The sequence below is a fragment of the Chlorocebus sabaeus genome, chromosome 16, assembly GCF_047675955.1.
Source record: "Chlorocebus sabaeus isolate Y175 chromosome 16, mChlSab1.0.hap1, whole genome shotgun sequence".
Taxonomy (NCBI): Eukaryota; Metazoa; Chordata; class Mammalia; order Primates; family Cercopithecidae; genus Chlorocebus; species Chlorocebus sabaeus.
In genome coordinates this window covers 74,181,750-74,200,746 of record NC_132919.1, presented here as the reverse complement: position 1 = coordinate 74,200,746, position 18,997 = coordinate 74,181,750, and the positions used below count along the sequence as shown (strand labels likewise).

General features: G+C 41.0%; 1 protein-coding gene and 1 non-coding gene across 19 annotated transcripts in view; both read left to right on the top strand.

Moving 5' to 3' along the window:
- SKAP1 (src kinase associated phosphoprotein 1) overlaps positions 1-18,997 on the top strand; it is a 331,562-nt gene that overhangs the window by 262,102 nt on the left and 50,463 nt on the right. For 17 of the 18 annotated variants that reach the window (XM_037993380.2, XM_037993379.2, XM_037993378.2 and 14 more), the window contains 3 exons: positions 12,923-13,000; positions 14,484-14,567; positions 17,868-17,992. In XM_037993380.2, the coding sequence (XP_037849308.1) occupies positions 12,923-13,000; positions 14,484-14,567; positions 17,868-17,992 (287 nt within the window). The remainder of the gene's footprint in view (positions 1-12,922; positions 13,001-14,483; positions 14,568-17,867; positions 17,993-18,997) is intronic. The other variant, XM_037993382.2, reaches the window with a different exon arrangement.
- LOC119622253 (U6 spliceosomal RNA) lies at positions 4,699-4,805 on the top strand. Its single transcript, XR_005238916.1, has one exon. It is a non-coding gene; the product is annotated as a U6 spliceosomal RNA (small nuclear RNA).

Genomic DNA, 18,997 nt, shown 5'->3' with positions numbered 1-18,997 from the left:
GCTGTAACATGTGACTCAGAAATTTATTTCTTGGCCAGGTGTGATAGTTCACACCTATAATCCCAGCACTCTGGGAGGCTAAGGTGGAAGGATTGCTTGAGGCCAGGAGTCCAAGACCAGACTGAGCAACATAGTAAGACCCTGTCTCTACCAAAAATAAAAAATAGATTAGCCAAGTATGGCGGTGCACACCAAGTAGTCCAAGATACTTGGAAGGCTGAGGGCAGAAGGATTGTTTGAACCCAGGAGATGGAGGCTGCAGTGAGCCGTGATTGCACCACTGCACTTCAGCCTGGGTGTCAGAGCAAGACCCTGTCTCAGAAAAGAAAGAGAGAGAGAGGAAAGAAGGAAAGAGGGAGGGAAAGAAGCAAGGAAGAGAGAGAGTGGGAGGAGAGAAGGAAGGAAAGAAGGAAGGAAGGAAGGAAGGAAGGAAGGAAGGAAGGAAGGAAGGAGAGAGAGAGAAATTTATTTCTCTCCAGTTGAGGTTCATGGCATTTATTCTAATTTTTTCTCCAAAATCCTTTTTGGTCCTCTATCTTTCATTCTCAGTGCTGTCATCGAGCTAACTTCTGCACCCCCACTTCCTCCTTGTTCTCTTGGCAAAATCCTCCTTTCCTTGCCTCTTCTTACTTTCTTGTTTTGTATGATACCAACCCTAAGATTAAAGAAGAACAAAAATTACTGTCAGTGACTTAAATGAAAATGGTTTGACTAACAAATATTCATTTCCATATTGCATTCCTAGATCACAAGTCCTATTAGGCTAGAAGTGGTTTCAGTTCCGTTTAACAAACATTATTGGGTACCTACTGTGTGTGCGAGGCCCCTGGGGATAAAAAGAGAAACAAGTATACAAATAATGAATTGCACTGCCCTCTATGAAAGGGACCAGATTTCCCACTGGCAGCTTTTCTTTAGGCTTCCACAAAATAAATAATTAGTACCACACTCCTTACAGTGTATTGTGTATATTTAAGGGAAAGATCCTTCTTAATTCCATATCGGTTCAACAACTGATTAAAGAATGGCCCAGGACTGGACACGGTGGCTCACACCTGTAATCTCAGCACTTTGGGAACCTGAGGTGGCTGGATCACCTGAGGTCAGGAGTTCAAGAACAGCCTGATCAACATGGTGAAACCCCGTCTCTACTAAAAATACAAAAATTAGCTGGGCGTGGTGGTGGGCACTCGTAATCCCAGCTACTCAGGAGGCTAAGGCAGGAGAATCACTTGAGCCTGGGAGGCAGAGGTTGCAGTGAGCGGTGATTGCGCCATTGCACCCCAGCCTGGGCAACAAGAGTGAAACTCCAACTCAAAAAAAAAAAAAAAAAAAAAAAGAATGGCCCAATCTTGTGATGGGGCTCAGCTATTCACATGTTTCAGTTCCTCCTCAATCTAATTCTTTTTTTTTTTTTTTTTTTTTTAAACAGTCTTCCTCTGTCACCCAGGCTGGAGTGCAGTGGCATGATCTTGGCTCACTGCAACTTCTGCCTCCAGGGTTCAGGCAATTCTGCCTCAGCCTGCTAAATAACTGGGATTACAGGTGTGCGCCACCACACCAGCTAATTTTTTTTTTGCTTTTTTTTTTAATAGAGACAGGGTTTCACCATATTAGCCAGGCTGGTCTCAAACTCCTGACCTTGTGATCTGCCCACCTTGGCCTCCCAAAGTGCTGGGATTACAGGCGTGAGCCGCCATGCCCGGCCTTCCTTCGCAATCTAATTCTTACTCTTCTTACCTAGACAATTGCCATGCAAACCCTGGCACATCCCCCTACGTGCACAGCTATATGCACAAAAGAAGAATCTAATATGCAACTTCTTTGTTTCCCCGTTTTAATCCAGGTACTATAATGTATGGCGGTGCACACCAAGTACTCCAAGCTACTTGGAAGGCTGAGGGCAGGAGGATTGTTTGAACCCAGGAGATGGAGGCTACTATAATGTTCTGTTCACTTAATTTCTTCCATGGTGTCATCTCTTTTCCTATGAATGCAAGATCCATTTTTACCCTCCTGCCTATTGCCTTGTACCCAGGTCCACAACTACAGTTCTTTTCCCAGGAATAGCCCTTTTTCTATTTGCTTTTTCAAAGATTCTAGCAGTTTTGCATTGTTCCTAAGGTCTTAAGGAAACCTAAGCAAAGTGGCAAGAATGGAGCACATTGAGGAAAAGATTTAGGGTCCCTGGGAGCCAAGACTGTGCTATAAAAATGTTCTAGAAAATGCTATTGAAGCACAGAAGAGGGTGTATTTAATTTTACATGGGGGAATCAAAGATTCAAAGAGGATGTGACATTTGAATTGAAGGAGCACTCCCAGTTCGGCAGCTGGAAGTAGAGAGAGGAAGTTCCAAACAGGAAAAACAAAATACACAGAGACCTTGCAGTGTAAAGTGCATGGCATGTTCCATAGGACAGAGTCTGTTCCTTATTATTGCTGGAGTACTGGGAGGTGACAAAGTTGGGAGAAAATGAAACTGGAAGGTAGGAAGAGACCAAGCACTTAAAAGTTTTTGTATGCTGGAGAGTTTGAGTTTCATCCTGTAGGTAATAAAAAACCATTACAGGACTTAAGCAGGAATGTGACATAATCTGTGTTTTAGAAAGATGACTTCTGCCCACAGTTTGGTGAACCGGTTAAAAAGTGATTCCAAACCCAGGAAAGGCTCTTTTCTTTTTATTTCCTTTTCTCTGTGTTCTTATCACAGTCCAGTGGCCCAGTGGCATAGTAAATAAACAGATCTGAAAATGACATTTCATCATTCATTTTTAAAGATAGGCTCTCAAGTGATGCATGTATAATGGTGATCTGACTCAGGGGGAATACATCGATCTTGCAAGGTTTGTCAAAAGACAATTTGGCATTTTAAAATCCTCTTCTCCTTTTTAGAATCATGAGGCCATTTGAAGGATTGCTGCCTTAATTTGTATCAGGATTCCCACTTTGCTCTGTTGCCACTTACTGTGGCTTAGCTGCTAAAGAGACTTCAGGTCTTTTGTGGTTCTATATTAAGGATGGATTCTTAGGATAAAAACGAAGCTGAGGATGTTGGGTTACAGGTATGTGTTATTGATAAAATCAAAAGACACATATGCTTAACCCACTACCACAGAACACTCATGGTTTTGAAGGAACACAATTTGTTTTCAAGTAAATAAAGCACTGTGGGAATTCATGATGCCACAATTATGATAGTACATTAGATTCATTTCATCACTATAGGCTGTAGCATACATAGGATAAGCTATAAGTTATTTTTGATTGACTTTTCCCTATAAGAAAGCGTATCAGAATGCAGTGAATGGTATTGTTATAGAAAAACTTTAAACCCATTCTTATTCTAAAAGTAAATTATTCAAAATCTCTGTCCTTTAACTGATCAAAGTTCACCAATGTTTCATGATTGAGAAGCAATGGATTATTATAGTTAGTCATTCTTTAAGATGAACTCCTGATACCTACCAGAAAGTGTTGATTATTACCATTTATTTCGATGCTATCATTAGTGCATTGAAGTTACCATGCTTGGAGTTAGAAGGGCTTTTTCCTAACACTTTCATTTCTTATAAGTAAAATCCCACTGAAAGTGAAGATGTGGAAGAGAGCATCTTGCAAGACCACAGGTCTCCTAGACAATTAGCATGTGTTGCCCCTTTGTAGTAATGAGAGGGTTCTTCATCCTCCATGAATACTCATGGTTTCTGTAAGTTAGCTTGTGGCTTGGCATTACTGAGGGAATACTTTATGAAAAGAAACCCATTTGGATATTTGACTTTAAAATTATTTTTGTTTTGTTTTGTTTTGTTTGTTTTGCTTGTTTGTTTTTTGTTTTGTTTGGAGTTTTGTTCTGTCACCTAGGCTGGTGCACTCTCAGTTCATTGCAACCTCTGCCTCCCAGGCTCAAGCAACCCTGTCTCAGGCTTCCAAGTACCTGGGACTACAGGCACATACCACCATGCCTCACTAATTTTTGTATTTTTAGTAGAGACTGAGTTTCGCCATGTTGGCCAGGCTGGTCTCAAACTCCTGGCCTCAAGTGATCTGCCTGCCTCAGCCTCCCGAAGTGCTGGGAAAAATCTTCTTCCTTTTCAAACCCAAACCTCTTCCTTCAAGAGTAAACAAATCATGCCCAAGATTTCTGCATGAGCCCTACACTGGAACAGGGTTTCCTTTTTCTAGATGATCACCCTTGCATCATAAGAGGTCTTACAAACCTTGGTGACCAGGCAGCTTTTTTTTTTTTTTTTGAGTCAGAGTCTCACTCTGTCACCCAGACTGGAGTGCAGTGGTGCGATCTCAGCTCACTGCAACCTCCACCTCCTGGGTTCAAGCAATTCTCCTGCCTCAGCCTCCCAAGTAGCTGGGATTACAGGTGTGCACCACCATGCCCAGCTAATTTTTTGTATTTTTAGTAAAGACAGGGTTTCACCATGCTGGCCAGGGTGGTCTTAAACTCCCGACCTCGTGATCTGCCCACCTCAGCCTCCCAGAATGCTGGGATTACAGGCGTGAGCCACCACGCCCAGTCCCAAGCAGCATTTTTTGAGAGTTTCTGGCTGTGTCCTCTTATAGGTACTTAACTCATGTGTCCTTTTATTGCATTCTGAGACTTTCTGTTGACCTCTTGGGTTTCACATAGATCTGCCCTAGGAGGCAATTCCAAAGATTAATCAGTTAGTACATTTAAAAGTAAGAGTGCTCACTTTGGCAGCATATTTACTAAAATTGGAATGATACAGAGAAGATTAGCATGGCCCCTGAGCAAAGATGACATGCAAATTTGTGAAGCATTCCATGTTTTTGAACTAATGCAGAAACAGAAAACATAATGGCATTTTCTCACTTATAAGTGGGAGCTACACATTGGGTACACATGGACATAAATGTGGCAACAATAGACACTGGGTAAATACATGAGGAGGTGGGGAGGGAAGCAAGGGTTGAAAAACTATTATTGGGTACTGTGCTCACTACCTGGGTGACAGATTCATTCATACTCCAAACCTCAGCATCACACAATATACCTTTGTAACAAACCTACACATGTACCCCCTGATTCCAAAATAAAAGCTGAAAAACATAAAAATAAAACCTGCTCATTTTACTCATAAAAAATAAATAAGAAATATAGATACTAAAATAGTTTTTTGACACCAGGAGATAGAATAACCACACATCACGCCTGTTTCTCCTTCCAAAAAACAGGGTCTCTTTTTGTGGGGGAGTGAGATGGGAAGACCCAATCTTTCCTCATCCACTTCTGTGCATGTCTGAAGCTCAGTGTATTGGAAAGAGCATAGGCTATTCCAACTGAGCAACCTTCAGCAAGTCATGTCATTTCATTACACCTCAGTTTCCTCGTCTGTAAAGTGGGGATGATAATAAAACATGCCTCATAGGGATGTTGTGGGACTTAGATGTAAAAATGCTTGATACAATGCTGATGAATTAAAAATTGGTTAGGGTTTTGGGGGGCCATTTTTGTTAAAGCATATTCATTTTAATTATTTTGTTTATTATCTGCTTTTTTTCTTAGTACTACTGACCTAGAACCTCAGAAGTTTTTTTGTCTTCAGTGTAACAGGATTTTCTCCACAGATTTCTGTAACCTGGATTCACTATAACCTGGATTCACTGGTGTTTTTAAAAGAACTTCAAAAATTGGAAGGGTAACATGAGTCTATTGAGGTCTCATGAAAGTTGTCTTCTGCGTTGGTTTGCTAACTACAAATGTGTCGTTTCTACCTTTTTCTGGGGTCCTTTAGTCTAGCTCCAGTTGCTCATGTTTTGTTTCCTAGCTTCTTACATCACAGCTTGTTGAAGAACTTGATTAAGTACGTTGTGTTCATTCCCTTCCTTTCATCTGTTGTCCAATTTATTTCTCCATGAGCAGTTCCATTCAGTTAGTTTAAAGCCATCTGTTTGAGAGCTTTCTATATCTTTGAAACTTTTAGATGCTAAATCTATTACTAATGGTTTAGAATTTTTCACCTTTCATATGTTGAGCTAAATTCCTTTATAAGTGAAACAAAATGCAAGAAAAGTGTGTGGTATAAGTGTAAACTCAAGTGGATATCACATGGAACCACAGAAGTTAAAGAATTATATATGCCTGTTCAAGGGACTAATCAAGGAATAGTCATGGAAAACAACTTCCTTGTTAGTATCAGAAGATGAGCACTTCCTGCCAGACACTACAAACTATCATTTATTGACTGGTTCCTGAAAATTGAGAAGAAGGCAAAAAAGTAACCCAGAAAAGTAAGAAGCTAAGGAAAAGCAGTAATGAAATTATTAAAGAAGGCCACAGAAATCAAATGCACAAAAGAGAGGTTAATGAAATCCACAGTCACCAGACAAGAGAAAACTACCCCCTCCCCAACCTATCTGCAATACCCTCCTCACCTCGGTACATTTGAGGCATTTTAAAGCGTGTGTTTTTGTACATGTCTGCAGATGCACACACACCAGCCATCTGTGACTGCATTGGAATTACAGGTGGAATTTGACCATTCCCAGCCTTCAAATGTTAAATTTTCTCCTATCTCATACACCCAATCCCTGGGTTTTTTTACGTGAGTACTTTAATTAAGGAACCTGTTAAACTTCACCCTATCTGAAATTCACCCCTGGTAGCTATTAGTCTCTAGGCTCAAGTTGGTTAGGTCCCTTTTTCAAACAGTTGAAAAGAACTTGAATTAAAAGGAAGAGGGAGGATGGAAAAAGTCCATAATTTAATAGGGGAACGATTTGAACAAAAGATGTTTTTTAAAAAATTATTTATTTTCCTTTCAGGATGATTTAGCAAGAGACCAAGCCAACTGCCTATAATGAAAGTTAGTGGGCACCTGGTTTGTTCTGCAGGGGCTGCAGCCTTTTTGCAGTGGAAATTATGTGGCCTCCTGTGCTATTAGCCTTGTGCTCTGGTGTTGCCAACTGATTTCTCCAATTCTCTTTTCTCAGTGGGCTAGAACGCAGCTGGTTAAATAGGCCGTGACTCACATAAGCTCCCGTGTCTTTTTTATTGACTGCTTTATGGAAATGTATCACACTCCAAAGGGTCCCCATTGTTGTTGCTGTGCATAGCTGACTAAAGAGTCATGTTTAGCATTGAGAGATGGAATCCTATCCTGTCGTTTTTTATTGCAGAGTTGGATATGGGTGGGATACAAGGGTTTAAAGGAATCTAGATGAAGAGAAAGGTATCTGAGAATTTCTTTTATCTTCATCTGCCATGAAAGTTGGGTGGCCATCACTTCTAGGTAACACACTTCTCTGTTGATCTTATCTTTATGGCCCCATATCCTTCAGCTAAGTTAATCTTTTCTTTATACGGGCTGTTCTGAGAGGTTTAGTTAAGTGTAGTGGTAGAGAGAGATTATGACCCTAATGTAATTCTGTTTTGTGCTGATATAATGTAATACACCTTTAGACTTAGCCAAGAGGGCCATTTATTCTCAATAAATCAAAATCATTTTTATTTTTTCATGATGGTAGTGATATCTTTTCTCAGGTGATGAACAAAAAGCTTCTTTTTTTAATTGTATACTTAAATATAAATTGTTTGCCTTAAAATAGCAACCTATACAATTGTTTGCAACTTCTTCCTATTTTTATAATCATCCTCTAAAGCATATTTTACATACTTTCTATTATGCATTAAGTAGCTCTCTGCAGATCTGTTCATTTACCAGTAGGTGTGGATTCAGGCATACAAGATTCCTGCCTCATCACCCCATGGCATGGCTAACACTGTGCATCCTCAGGATCACTAGTTCTTGATCAGTAGGGCCCTGCACTGACACTGAAAGAGGAGGTACCTTGCATGCCACTGTGGATTCCCATCTTGGTTGTTTGGATTTGTCAGATAGATCGTGGAGCTAATGAGCTTGAGCTCAGAGTCAACTACATTGAGAACAGCTCTGTTATTGGACTCACCACACAGTACTTTGTACATAGAAGACAATTAGTAGAATAGAGACTGATCTGACCTCATTTCCCAATTTTTTTTCCATAGACATTCTAAACTTAGCCTATAATCCCATTTTTTCCCACTGCCCATAGGGAAACCAGTCTAGAGAGTTCCTCAATACAGGTTCTGTCTAATGAATAAGAAAGCAACATAGGCGGGGTGCGGTGGCTCACGCCTGTAATCCCAGCACTTTGGGAGGCTGAGGCAGCTGGGTCACCTGAGGTCAGGAGTTCGAGACCAGCCTGACCAACATGGAGAAACCCCATCTCCACTAAAAATACAAAAAATTATTCGGGTGTGGTGGTGCATGCCTGTAATCCCAAATACTCGGGAGGCTGGGGCAAGAGAATCACTTGAACTCGGGAAGGTGGAGGTTGCAGTGAGCTGAGATCGCACCATTGCACTCCAGCCTGGGCGACAAGAGTGAGACTCTGTCTCAAAGAAAGAAAGAAAGAAAGAAAGCAACATAACACATCTTACTGACTACACACAAAAACACAGGATATAAAAAACTGTTTCCAGCTATATTCCTTTTCAGAATCTTGTTAGTGAATGACAAAGAGAAAAAATTCAGCAACTCTTTCAGTATACAATTTTAACAAACTGAGTTTGACTCTTGGGGAGAGAAGGTGGTGATGGTGCTGTCCCTTGTCTCCTAGAATTAGTGACTTCGAGTTACATCTCTGCTGCATTATATCTTTGTTTTCTTGGTGGTGGCATTCTTGGGTTTCAGTTGGTGGGGAGAGAAAAGCCTCATGCTGATAATGTACTGAAAGTAAATGAAATTAAATAAGCGAAGCAGTGCTCATCACTACTTCCTCCCCCCTGGGTAATTCAATTCAAGCTCTCTCTCTGATGGCAACTCACAGGGGCTGTCTCTGTCACCCCGCTGGGGCCTGGAGTCTTAACATCTAAATAAAAGTTTCACTCAAGCATTTTTTATGCTCCTGCCAGCAGGATCAGTGAGCTGGTGTGGGCACATTAATGTAATATTCATACTCACAGACTCTCCCTGCACACGAGGCAATGTCTTCCTATTTTCATAATTATAGATGTTCCATAAAATGGCATTTAAATTTGCATTAAAAAAGGAGGTTTGAATTCTAATAGAACGTTTAACATGTCTTTTATGATTCAGACTCTTGGCATCTTTAACAAGGAGCTGTGTCTCTAAGTTTAACAAGACCTTTAGAAAGAAAAGAGAAAAAAAAAAAAAACCTGTGGGAAGAAGAGATGGAAACTCACGGTTTATGGGATCATGTTTTCCTCATCTCCCTATGTCTTTCATTTAATTTTTAGGCCTCCAGGAGCAATTTTTTTTAAGAGACAGGATCTCGCTCTGTCACCCAGGCTGGAGTGAAGTGGTTCAATCACAGCTCATTATAGCCTTGAACTCCTGGACTCAAGGCTGGAGTGAAGTGGTTCAATCACAGCTCACTGCAGCCTTGAACTCCTGGACTCAAGGGATCCTCCTACCTCAGCCTCCCAAGTAGCTGGGACTACAGGTTTGTGCCACACCTGGCCTCCCCAGGAGCAATTTTTTGACAGCACTTCAGAGAGCCTTCTCTTCTATAACTGGTCCTCTCCCCACGCAATGCCTCTCCCTCAGTAGAATCTGCTACTGTTTCCTTGGAGGTTGTTTCCAGAGGGGTAGGAGAAATGAAAGAACCCTAGAAAAATGAACTTTCCTTTGCTGCTGTTCATCTTACACGTGCACCCTGAGATGGACTAAAAGGATTTATGGTAACCACATAGTTTGCTAACTGTGAAACACACAAATGAAAGTAGTTCACGAATAAGGAGGTTAACAATAAGGACCAATTGGATAAAAAATCTGGCACATAGACACACTTAAAAACAGAAAAAGAGGCTCTTCTGATCTACCTTTCTATAACTAAGCTTGAAACAGCTTTAAAGTAAAATGTAATTTTAAATTGTTGTAGATGTTATTTTAAAACAAAAAGTAGGAAAGGCACTGAGCAAAGTGCCAGCTCATAGCCACCATTGAATAAATGTTACTGTAAGAAATGTTCAAAAAACAATTGTTTGAAAAAAAGTTATTTCAATCATAACTCTCAAGATACTGTATAGGTGGCCCAGTTGATTCATATGTAGTCATGCCTTACTTTGTTTTGTACTTGGTTTGCTTCATAAATTATTTAAGACAATCCAAAAGAGATTTGGGTTCTGGGACTAAAAGGAGTAAATGCTAAAATACCACTAGCCCAATTACCTTCTCTTTCACGTATCCGTGTGAAGAGATCACCAAACAGGCTTTGTGTGAGCAACATGGCTGTTTATTTCACCTGGGTGCCGGCAGGCTGAGTCCGAAAAAGGAGTCAGCAAAGGTGGTGGGATTATCATGAGTTCTTGTAGGTTTAGGGGCATGGGGTGGATCTCACAAAGTACATTCTCAAGGGTGGGGAGAATTACAAAGAAACTTCTTACGGGTGGGGGAGATTATAAAGAACATTGATCAGTTAGGGTGGGGTAGAAACAAATCACAATGGAATGGAATGTCATCAGTTAAGCTATTTTCACTTCTGTGGATCTTCAGTTGCTTCAGGCCATCTGGATGTCTACATGCAGGTCACTGGGATATGATGGCTTAGCTTGGGCTCAGAGGCCTGACATTCCTGTCTTCTTATATTAGTAATAAAAATAAAACAAAATAGTGGTGAAGTGTTGGGGCAGCAAATATGTTTGGGGGTGGTGTGGAGAGATAATGGGCGATGTTTCTCAGGGCTGCTTTGAGCGGGATTAGGGATTAGAGTGGGAGAGATTAGACTGAAGAAAGATTTTTGGGTGAGGGGTGATATTGTGGGGTTGCTAGAAGGACCATTTGTCATATAGAATGATTGGTGACGGCCTGAGTGTGGTTTTGTATGAATTGAGAAACTAAACAAAAGACACAAGGTCCGAGTAATGAGAAAAACAGGTATTAAAGGACTAAGAATTGGGAGTACCAGGGACATCCAATTACAGTGTCAAAGGGGGTTCAGCATAATTATTTGCTTGGCTGGCGAGTTTTTGGACTCTATCCTTGAGTGTTTTATGTTGTCATATACCAGGCCAGATTGATTTAGGTAAAAACAACATTCTTCGTTTAAAAATATACAGTTATACACCTTCATTTTGCCTAATTAAGAAATGTAGAGTGTGTTCTTAAAAGAGGCTTTTATTTTTCATTCTTCTTTCATTTTATTTTTTGAGAAGTAAATTCCTTTTTGTCTCTATCCTTTGTCCCTCCCTTCTGTGAAGTAAGTACAAACCCCAGTGGAGGAAGATGGATTAGGATCTTGACTTCTCGATAAATTTGTACCTAACCAGGCTAATTGAAAGCCAAGAATGTTAGCAGCATACGATTCAAGGCTGATGTAAATTTCAGGGTATTGTGAAGCCTTCTACAGTTCTTAGATTCTTTCTCATACTTTTTTGTTTTGTTTTGTTTTGAGACGAAGTCTCGCCTTATCGCCCATGCTGGAGTGCGATGGCATGATCTCGGCTCACTGCAACCTCTGCCTCCCGCATTCAAGCAATTCTCGTGCCTCAGCCTCCCGAGCAGCTGGGATTACAGGTGTGCGCCACCACGCCCAGCTAATTTTTTGTATCTTTAGTAGAGACGAGGTTTCGCCATGTTGGCCAGGCTGGTCTCGAACTCCTGACCTCATGATCTGCCTGCCTCAGCCTCCCGAAGTGCTGGGATTACAGGGTGAGCCACTGGGCCAGGCCTCTTTCCCATACTTTTAAGAAATCAGGATTTGGCAGTTATTGCTAAGTTCAGCTTGCATAGCCCTTCTTGTATGAACTTAAAAAAATTTATGTTCACAGAGGTGGCTGTTTGTTAAAAGAAAAAAAAATTGAGTGTGTGTTTATTGCTCCCTCTTAGGTGACTATGTTTATGGTGGAGTCTATTACTCATTAAAGCTGTCTGTGCTGGTAGTTATTCATTTGACTTTTGATTATCTCAGTGAGGTTTATCCAATTTGGAACTTATATCCATAAAAAAATTCTTAATTTTGGCCAGGCGCGGTGGCTTACACCTGTAATCCCAGCACTTTGGGAGGCCGAGGTGAGCGGATTACGAGGCCAGGAGATTGAGACCATCCTAGCTAACATGGTGAAACTCCATCTCTACTAAAAATACAAAAAAAGAAAAAATTAGCCAGGCATGGTGGCGGGTGCCTGTAGTCTCACCTAATCGGGAGGCTGAGGCGGGAGAATGGAATGAACCCGGAAGGCGGAGCTTGCAGTGAGTCGAGATCGCGCCACTGCACTCCAGCCTGCCTGACAGACAGAGACTCTGTCTCAAAAAAAAAAAAAAAAAAAAAATTCTTAATTTTCTGGGGTCCTTTTCCTGCCAATCAGTATATATTTAGGCTACCTCACCTACTACAAATTAATGTATATTTAGATAGTTTTAAGCAATTTTAGCATTAGATATAATTGAAAAGAAAGAAAATTGGCTGGGTGCAATGGCTCACGTCTGTAATCTCAGCACTTTGGGAGGCCGAGGTGGGCAGATCACTTGGGGTCAGGAGTTCGAGACCAGCCTGGCCAGCATGGTGAAACCCCATCTCTACTAAAAATACAAAAAACATTAGCCAGGTGTAGTGGCGCATGCCTGTAGTCTCAGCTACCTGGGAGGCTGAGACACGAGAATGGCTTGAACCTGGGAGGCAGAGGTTGCAGTGAGCCATGATAGAACCATCGTACTCCAGCCTAGGTGACAGAGCAAGACTCTGTCTCAAAAAAAAAAAAAAGAAAGAAAGAAAAAGCAAGAAAATTTACTTTTCCTTCCAATCATATAGAAATTGTTTTATTTTGTACTGTGTTTAAGCAATTGCCCTTGTGTATTCTTTTATTAATGTGAATTATCTAAAGTAGCCTAAATAAATGAAAATTTTGCCAGGTTTCAATAAAGCACTTTGCCATTGGTCCTTTTAGGAATGGAAGACATCGTAAAAGGAGCTCAAGAACTTGATAACATAATCAAGCAAGGATACTTGGAGAAGAAAAGCAAAGGTAATGGTCAGACCCATAGATTTCAGAACATTCCAGGAAAGGAAGGGAAGTGAGGAAAAAGAAAGCTAACACATTGATTGCCTTCTCTGTGCCCGGTACTGTGCTAGGCAGATACAAGGCAAAAGTAATGCAAGGAAAGGAAAGGAATCTGGTGTTTGTGTGTAGGCTAAAGAGAGATGTCCCAGCCTTGAGCAGACCATAAGTTTCATCAAGATAGGGATGGTTATATCCTGCTCACCTCTCTATCCCCAGTGCCTGGTATGTGACAGGTGCTTAATAAAACTTATTGAATCAATGAATGGTGTTCTTGTCTTTATCTCTCAGTGTGCTCCCACTGGGTAGTTTTTATATCATATGTGAAGCAGCCTACTTTCAAATTTCAGACAAGCCCAACTCTTTTGTTTTTTGTTTTTGTTGTTGTTGTTGTTGTTTGAGACTGAGTCTCGCTCTGTAGTGCCGTGGGTATGATCCTGGCTCACTGCAACCTCCACCTCCTGGTTCAAGCGATTCTGCTGTCTCAGCCTCCCGAGTAGCTGGGACTACAGCTAATTTTTTGTATTTTTAGCAGAGATAGGATTTCATCATGTTGGCCAGGCTGGTCTTAAACTCCTGGCCTCAACTGATCTGCCTGCCTCAGTCTCCCAAAGTGCTGGGATTACAGGCATAAGCCACCACACCCGGCCTTTTTTATTTACTCATTATTTTTTTAAGATGGGATCTCCCTCTATTACCAAGGCTGGAATACAGCAGTACCATCATAGCTCACTGCAGCCTCCAATCCTGGCTCAAGCAATTGCTCCCACTTCAGCCTCTCAAAGAGCTGGGACAACAGGTGCACACAACTGTGCCTGGCTATTTTATTACTTTTTATGGAGACAAGGCCTCACTTTGTTGCCTAGGCTAGTCTCAAACTCCTGGCTTTAAGCATACCTTCCATCTCAGCCTCCCAAAGTGCTGGGATTACAGACCTGAGCCACCACTTCTGCCTTCAAACCCAACTCTTGACCTTTAACTCATTTAATTAGAATAGGTACCACTAGAGTTGGCATCTCAGGTTTAACACTCAACAGGCAAATTGGCTCAGCACAAAAAAAAAAAAAAAAAAAAAAAAAAAAGCTCTTTCATGGCCATGGCCTGGAGAATCATTTTTCTTTGTCAAAGGCAACACATAAAGATATAATGGAGAATTTGAAAATGTACAAGATGAGATAAGAACCCAAAAGATATAAAGGAGGCTAGATAAAAAGACAGCTGTGGGGCACAGAGCAGGCACCCCTGTTTAGAACTTGGACCTTTAACTGAGCTAGTCTCCTGGACCCTGAGTCAATATGGGATAACCTGTGGGAGTGAAAAGGAGGGTTTTACAGTCCATTGACCTGGGAAATAAAACAATAACACACTGGACTGTATGTTGTTGGATTTTACAGACTCTTCAGTGATGGTAGTTACCTGAATTTATGTCCCCTACTGCTGTTCTGTTTAGATCATAGTTTCTTTGGATCGGAGTGGCAGAAGCGATGGTGTGTTGTCAGCAGAGGTCTCTTCTACTACTATGCTAATGAGAAGAGTAAGTGTTCTTCATTTACACAGCAGCATCTCACTCCTGGATGCAAACACTTCATAAATTCTCAAGCACTTAGATCTCAAGATAGCAGTCCTTAACTAATACCCATAAAGGGACATGCTTAGGAAAGAAATAGGCATGGGCAAATAATACCTTGCCCATCACCGAAAAAGCAGAACCCAATTTAGAAATTATTTCACCTTTAAACACTAAGAGTGTGGTCAGCACATCAAAGGGTTATCTTTTATTGTGATTAGCGATACATTATCAAAGTTAAATGTTTTGATTTAAAAAATAGAAATAAAAAGAACTTCAAACTCTTTACAGGTATCAATACCATAGCTAAAATATTGAAATAAATTAATTCTGAGAAAGACTTAAAGAACTTAAACAATGGCCCAGAAATTGAACCCCCTAAGGGCATGCTCCCAGCTTTATCCTAATGACTACTAGGAAGTAAGTAGTCCAGTGAACATTCCTATAGCCATGGAATATTGAGACCCAAATGGTTGCTGTACCCAAGGCACGCCCTTCAGCCAGATGACAGCAGCAGTGAAGTGTTGACTCAGGCCAGAGATAGTTTCTTAATGAGCCACCACTGACTTAATCAAGTCAACACTCATGAGCTAACCCTAGAAGACTTCCCATCCATGTTTAACATAATTGATTGATTTATGAAAAGGAATAGAGGATATAAGCACAATAGGAGGCAATTACAAATAAATACAAGCTAAAAATTATTACTATAGATGAATGCAAACTTTCGAATAGGGGATACACTTCTACAGAGTTGGACTGCCCCAGGAGTAATTCTAAGAAACAAGAGGGAGACAAAGTTTAAGAAACGTCAATTCTTGGCTGGGCGCGGTGGCTCACGCCTGTAATCCCAGCACTTTGGGAGGCTGAGGTGGGCGGATCACAAGGTCAGGAGATGGAGACCATCCTGGCTAACACGGTGAAACCCCGTCTCTACTAAAAATACAAAAAATTAGCCAGGCGTGGTGATGAGCGCCTGTAGTCCCAGCTACTCAGGAGGCTAAGGCAGGAGAATGGCGTGAACCCGGGAGGCGGAGGTTGCAGTGAGCTGAGATCACACCACTGCACTGCAGCCTGGGTGACAGAGCAAGACTCTGTCTCAAAAAAAAAAAGCATCAATTCTTGTTGGGGCTTTCTTGTGCTGTGCACCTTCGAACAGAGGCCAGCGATACAGATTGAGTAGAGCCTTTTTTTTCCTTGCAGTCATTTTCTGTTTCTCTTTTCTTATTCCTTCCTCAAACTTAGTCCTCTCCCAGTGCCTGGATATCCTATGTAGGGAATAATCAGACACCCACCCAGTTGCCTTTGTACTTCCTGCACCTGCAGTACTAAGGTAGTAGAAAGAACTACAGCTTCGGGCCAGGCGCAGTGGCTCACGCCTGTAATCCCAGCACTTTGGGTGGCCAAGGCAGGCAGATCATGAGGTCAGGAGTTCAAGACCAACCTGGCCAACACAGTGAAACCCCGTCTCTACTACTAAAAATACAAAAATTAACCAGGCATGGTGGCAGGTGCCTGTAGGCTGAGACAGGAGAATCGCTTGAACCCAGGAGGTGGAGGTTGTAGTGAGTCGAGATCACGCCACTGCACTCCACCCTGGGCAACAGAACGAGACTCTTTCTTAAAACACTGAATCTTTGCTAAGTTACTTGAAATCCTTAAGATTTGCCCTTGGGCTTGGTAGCAATTGCCTCATGCTGCCTCCCTGCCTGCAGTAGTTATCACAGACCTTGCCTACCTTTCACCATCCTACATCCCTCAGAACCTTTCCCATCTAGGGGCAAAGGCTAAAGCCCTGTTTGGAAAGGATAACAGCATAGTTTGTAAACTGAGCTACAAGTCCCATGTGTCCTTCCAACCCCCAACCCGCTCTCAAACCCAGCAACCACAATTTCTCCTCTAAATTATAGGCATACAACCCAGCCAGTTGTTCTTTTCTTATTTTAAAACTTCAAACTAATATGCCATTTGTCACTGTAAATATGTTCATCATTTCTTTTGCATTTAAATAAGTGGTTGGCATATCTAGATATAAAACCAGGTGTGTCACATCTATTCATTCAGAATCTTCCATACTCACGGTGAGAGAGGAGGGGGGAGAGTAAGAGCAAGAGACTCAGAGGCTTTTATTGACCATTTTGCCATCAGGGTGAAATAAAATCTGGTGACCAAAGAAACAACAAAACATTTTAGTGGCCGGTTAGAACAAGGAGAGATACTTTAACAAAAAAGATTCTGGTGTCAAAAAGCACTGTTCCATGGCTCCCTTCTTGCCAGTTATTTCTTATTGTGCCCATGACATTTTCTTAGTAAGAATGGTGTTTGTGTATTTCTTTTAGCTTAACCAGGTGAGGACAGAGTCTTTTTTTCTTCTTCTTTCTTTTTTAATATTGTCAGCACACTGCCATCCTTCTCATCATTATCATCATCAAAAAGCATTTATTAAGCAATTCATTTATTAAGCAATTCATTTCACATGATATAGAGCTCAAAGCATCCCAGACACTGTGGTTCCTGTTCTCTATGTGTTCTGCCTGAACCTCACAATGACGACAAAAAATTCTTGAGAGCCACCTCCTCTTTTTCTGTTTCTAACACTTTTTTTTGGTAGTGACAAGCAGAATAGTCTCTTCACTTAGGGTCCTTTTCCTTTTGTCTCCTTCCTCGTCATCTAATAATACTCAACATTATTCTGCTACTTCTCAGGTTGACCTCTTACAAGGAGGATAAATACTGAGTTTTAATCATTCTCCCTCTAGCATAAATTCCCACCTGACCAGCAGGGAAGGGGGAGAGAAGTTTAGCCCAAATGCTACATAGGGCATGGGAGGCAATTCTGGGACCTTATAATGCCCCCCTGTGCTGCTGTCCCTCCCCTCAAATGTGAGCTCTGCTGGCCCTGATAATAATGTTTCAGCTCTATAATAGCCTTCAAGAGCCTCACATTTACAGCCACACTCTCCCTGCTGTAATAATTCCTTCTTTCTGTTATTATAGATCTCTTAACATTCTAATAAATTCTCTGTCTCTGTTGTACTCTTTTGGCAAAATAACCTTTCACGTTGCATTTCCCTAGCTTGGCAGTGATATCTGCCTTACTGTCGCAGTAGCCTCTTCTTAAGCTTCTCTAATAACCTTTCCTTGACTATTGTGGTTCCTCAGGGATGTAACAGCTGTTTCTGTGCTTTTATTTTACATACCAGAGAAGATGCCTTCCCTTGGCAGTTGCATCTCTCTAGGGATACAGGGAGCTTTCCTGTCTTGCAGGCAAGCAGCCCAAAGGGACCTTCCTCATTAAGGGCTACAGTGTTCGGATGGCCCCCCACCTGCGAAGAGATTCCAAGAAAGAATCCTGCTTTGAACTGACCTCCCAGGATAGGCGCAGCTATGAGGTAGGACGCACCGAGGAGATGGTGATCCTTGTTGGTGTTGCAGTTTCCTTTCATGTTGCATGTGAATCATGGTTGCTATGCTGGGTTCCAGCCTTTCTTTGTTACCTGCTCATTTCATACCAACTAAGACCCTATTTCTTGACATGTCTTCACATTTGCTATGCCACACCCTCCCCTCTGTTGCCACTCTCATCCTAGATACAGACTTTGCTTGGCTTCCATCCTTCATTCCTCCCCTTTTCAATTTCAATTCATAGGTGAGATGCTTGTCAGTTGCAGCACACGATCCAATTCCTTACTTATAGTCTCTGATTTTATGGTTTAAATTCCCATTCTCTTTATTTTTCAACTGATTTTCTTCACTTCCTCCCATAAAACCCAAAAAAAGAAGATCTAACTGTAGAGTGAAAAAAAAATTATTTTCCCATGTTCACCTTGCTATCCAAAATAATCTTCCTGTATGTAGATGCTTTGCATATCTCTGGAAGGATTTCTAAGGTATTGGTGACAATAGTTAGTAATAATAATAATTGAAGGACTAGAGGACCTGGTTGGGGCATGAAAGACTTATTCCTTACTATGCTCAGTTTGAATCTTTACCTCATTATAAAATTAATTTGTTTCATTTTATTTTTGCCATCTTCATCCTGAATGACCAATAAAATTTTAAAATTTCTGACTGTGGAAATATAGTGATTTTCACCAAAAATGTATGTTTGCATGTGTGTGTGTATTGTTTTCTGCTCTTTGGTAATGTTTATCTTATTACAATTTTATTAAAGCAATTTAGAAAAACTTTAGCTTATGAAAAAGGAAAACACCATACTAAGAGTAAATTAACCACTTAAATAACACTTTTAGTCTTCAGACTTTTCTCAGCATTCTTCTTTTTATTTCTACAGTATCTTAACTCTTATTTTGTTAAAGGACCTAGGTCTTCATTATGTAATTTCCAGAAATTTTTAAAAATTTGAATTAAAATTTTTTATAGAGTCCTTTATGAAT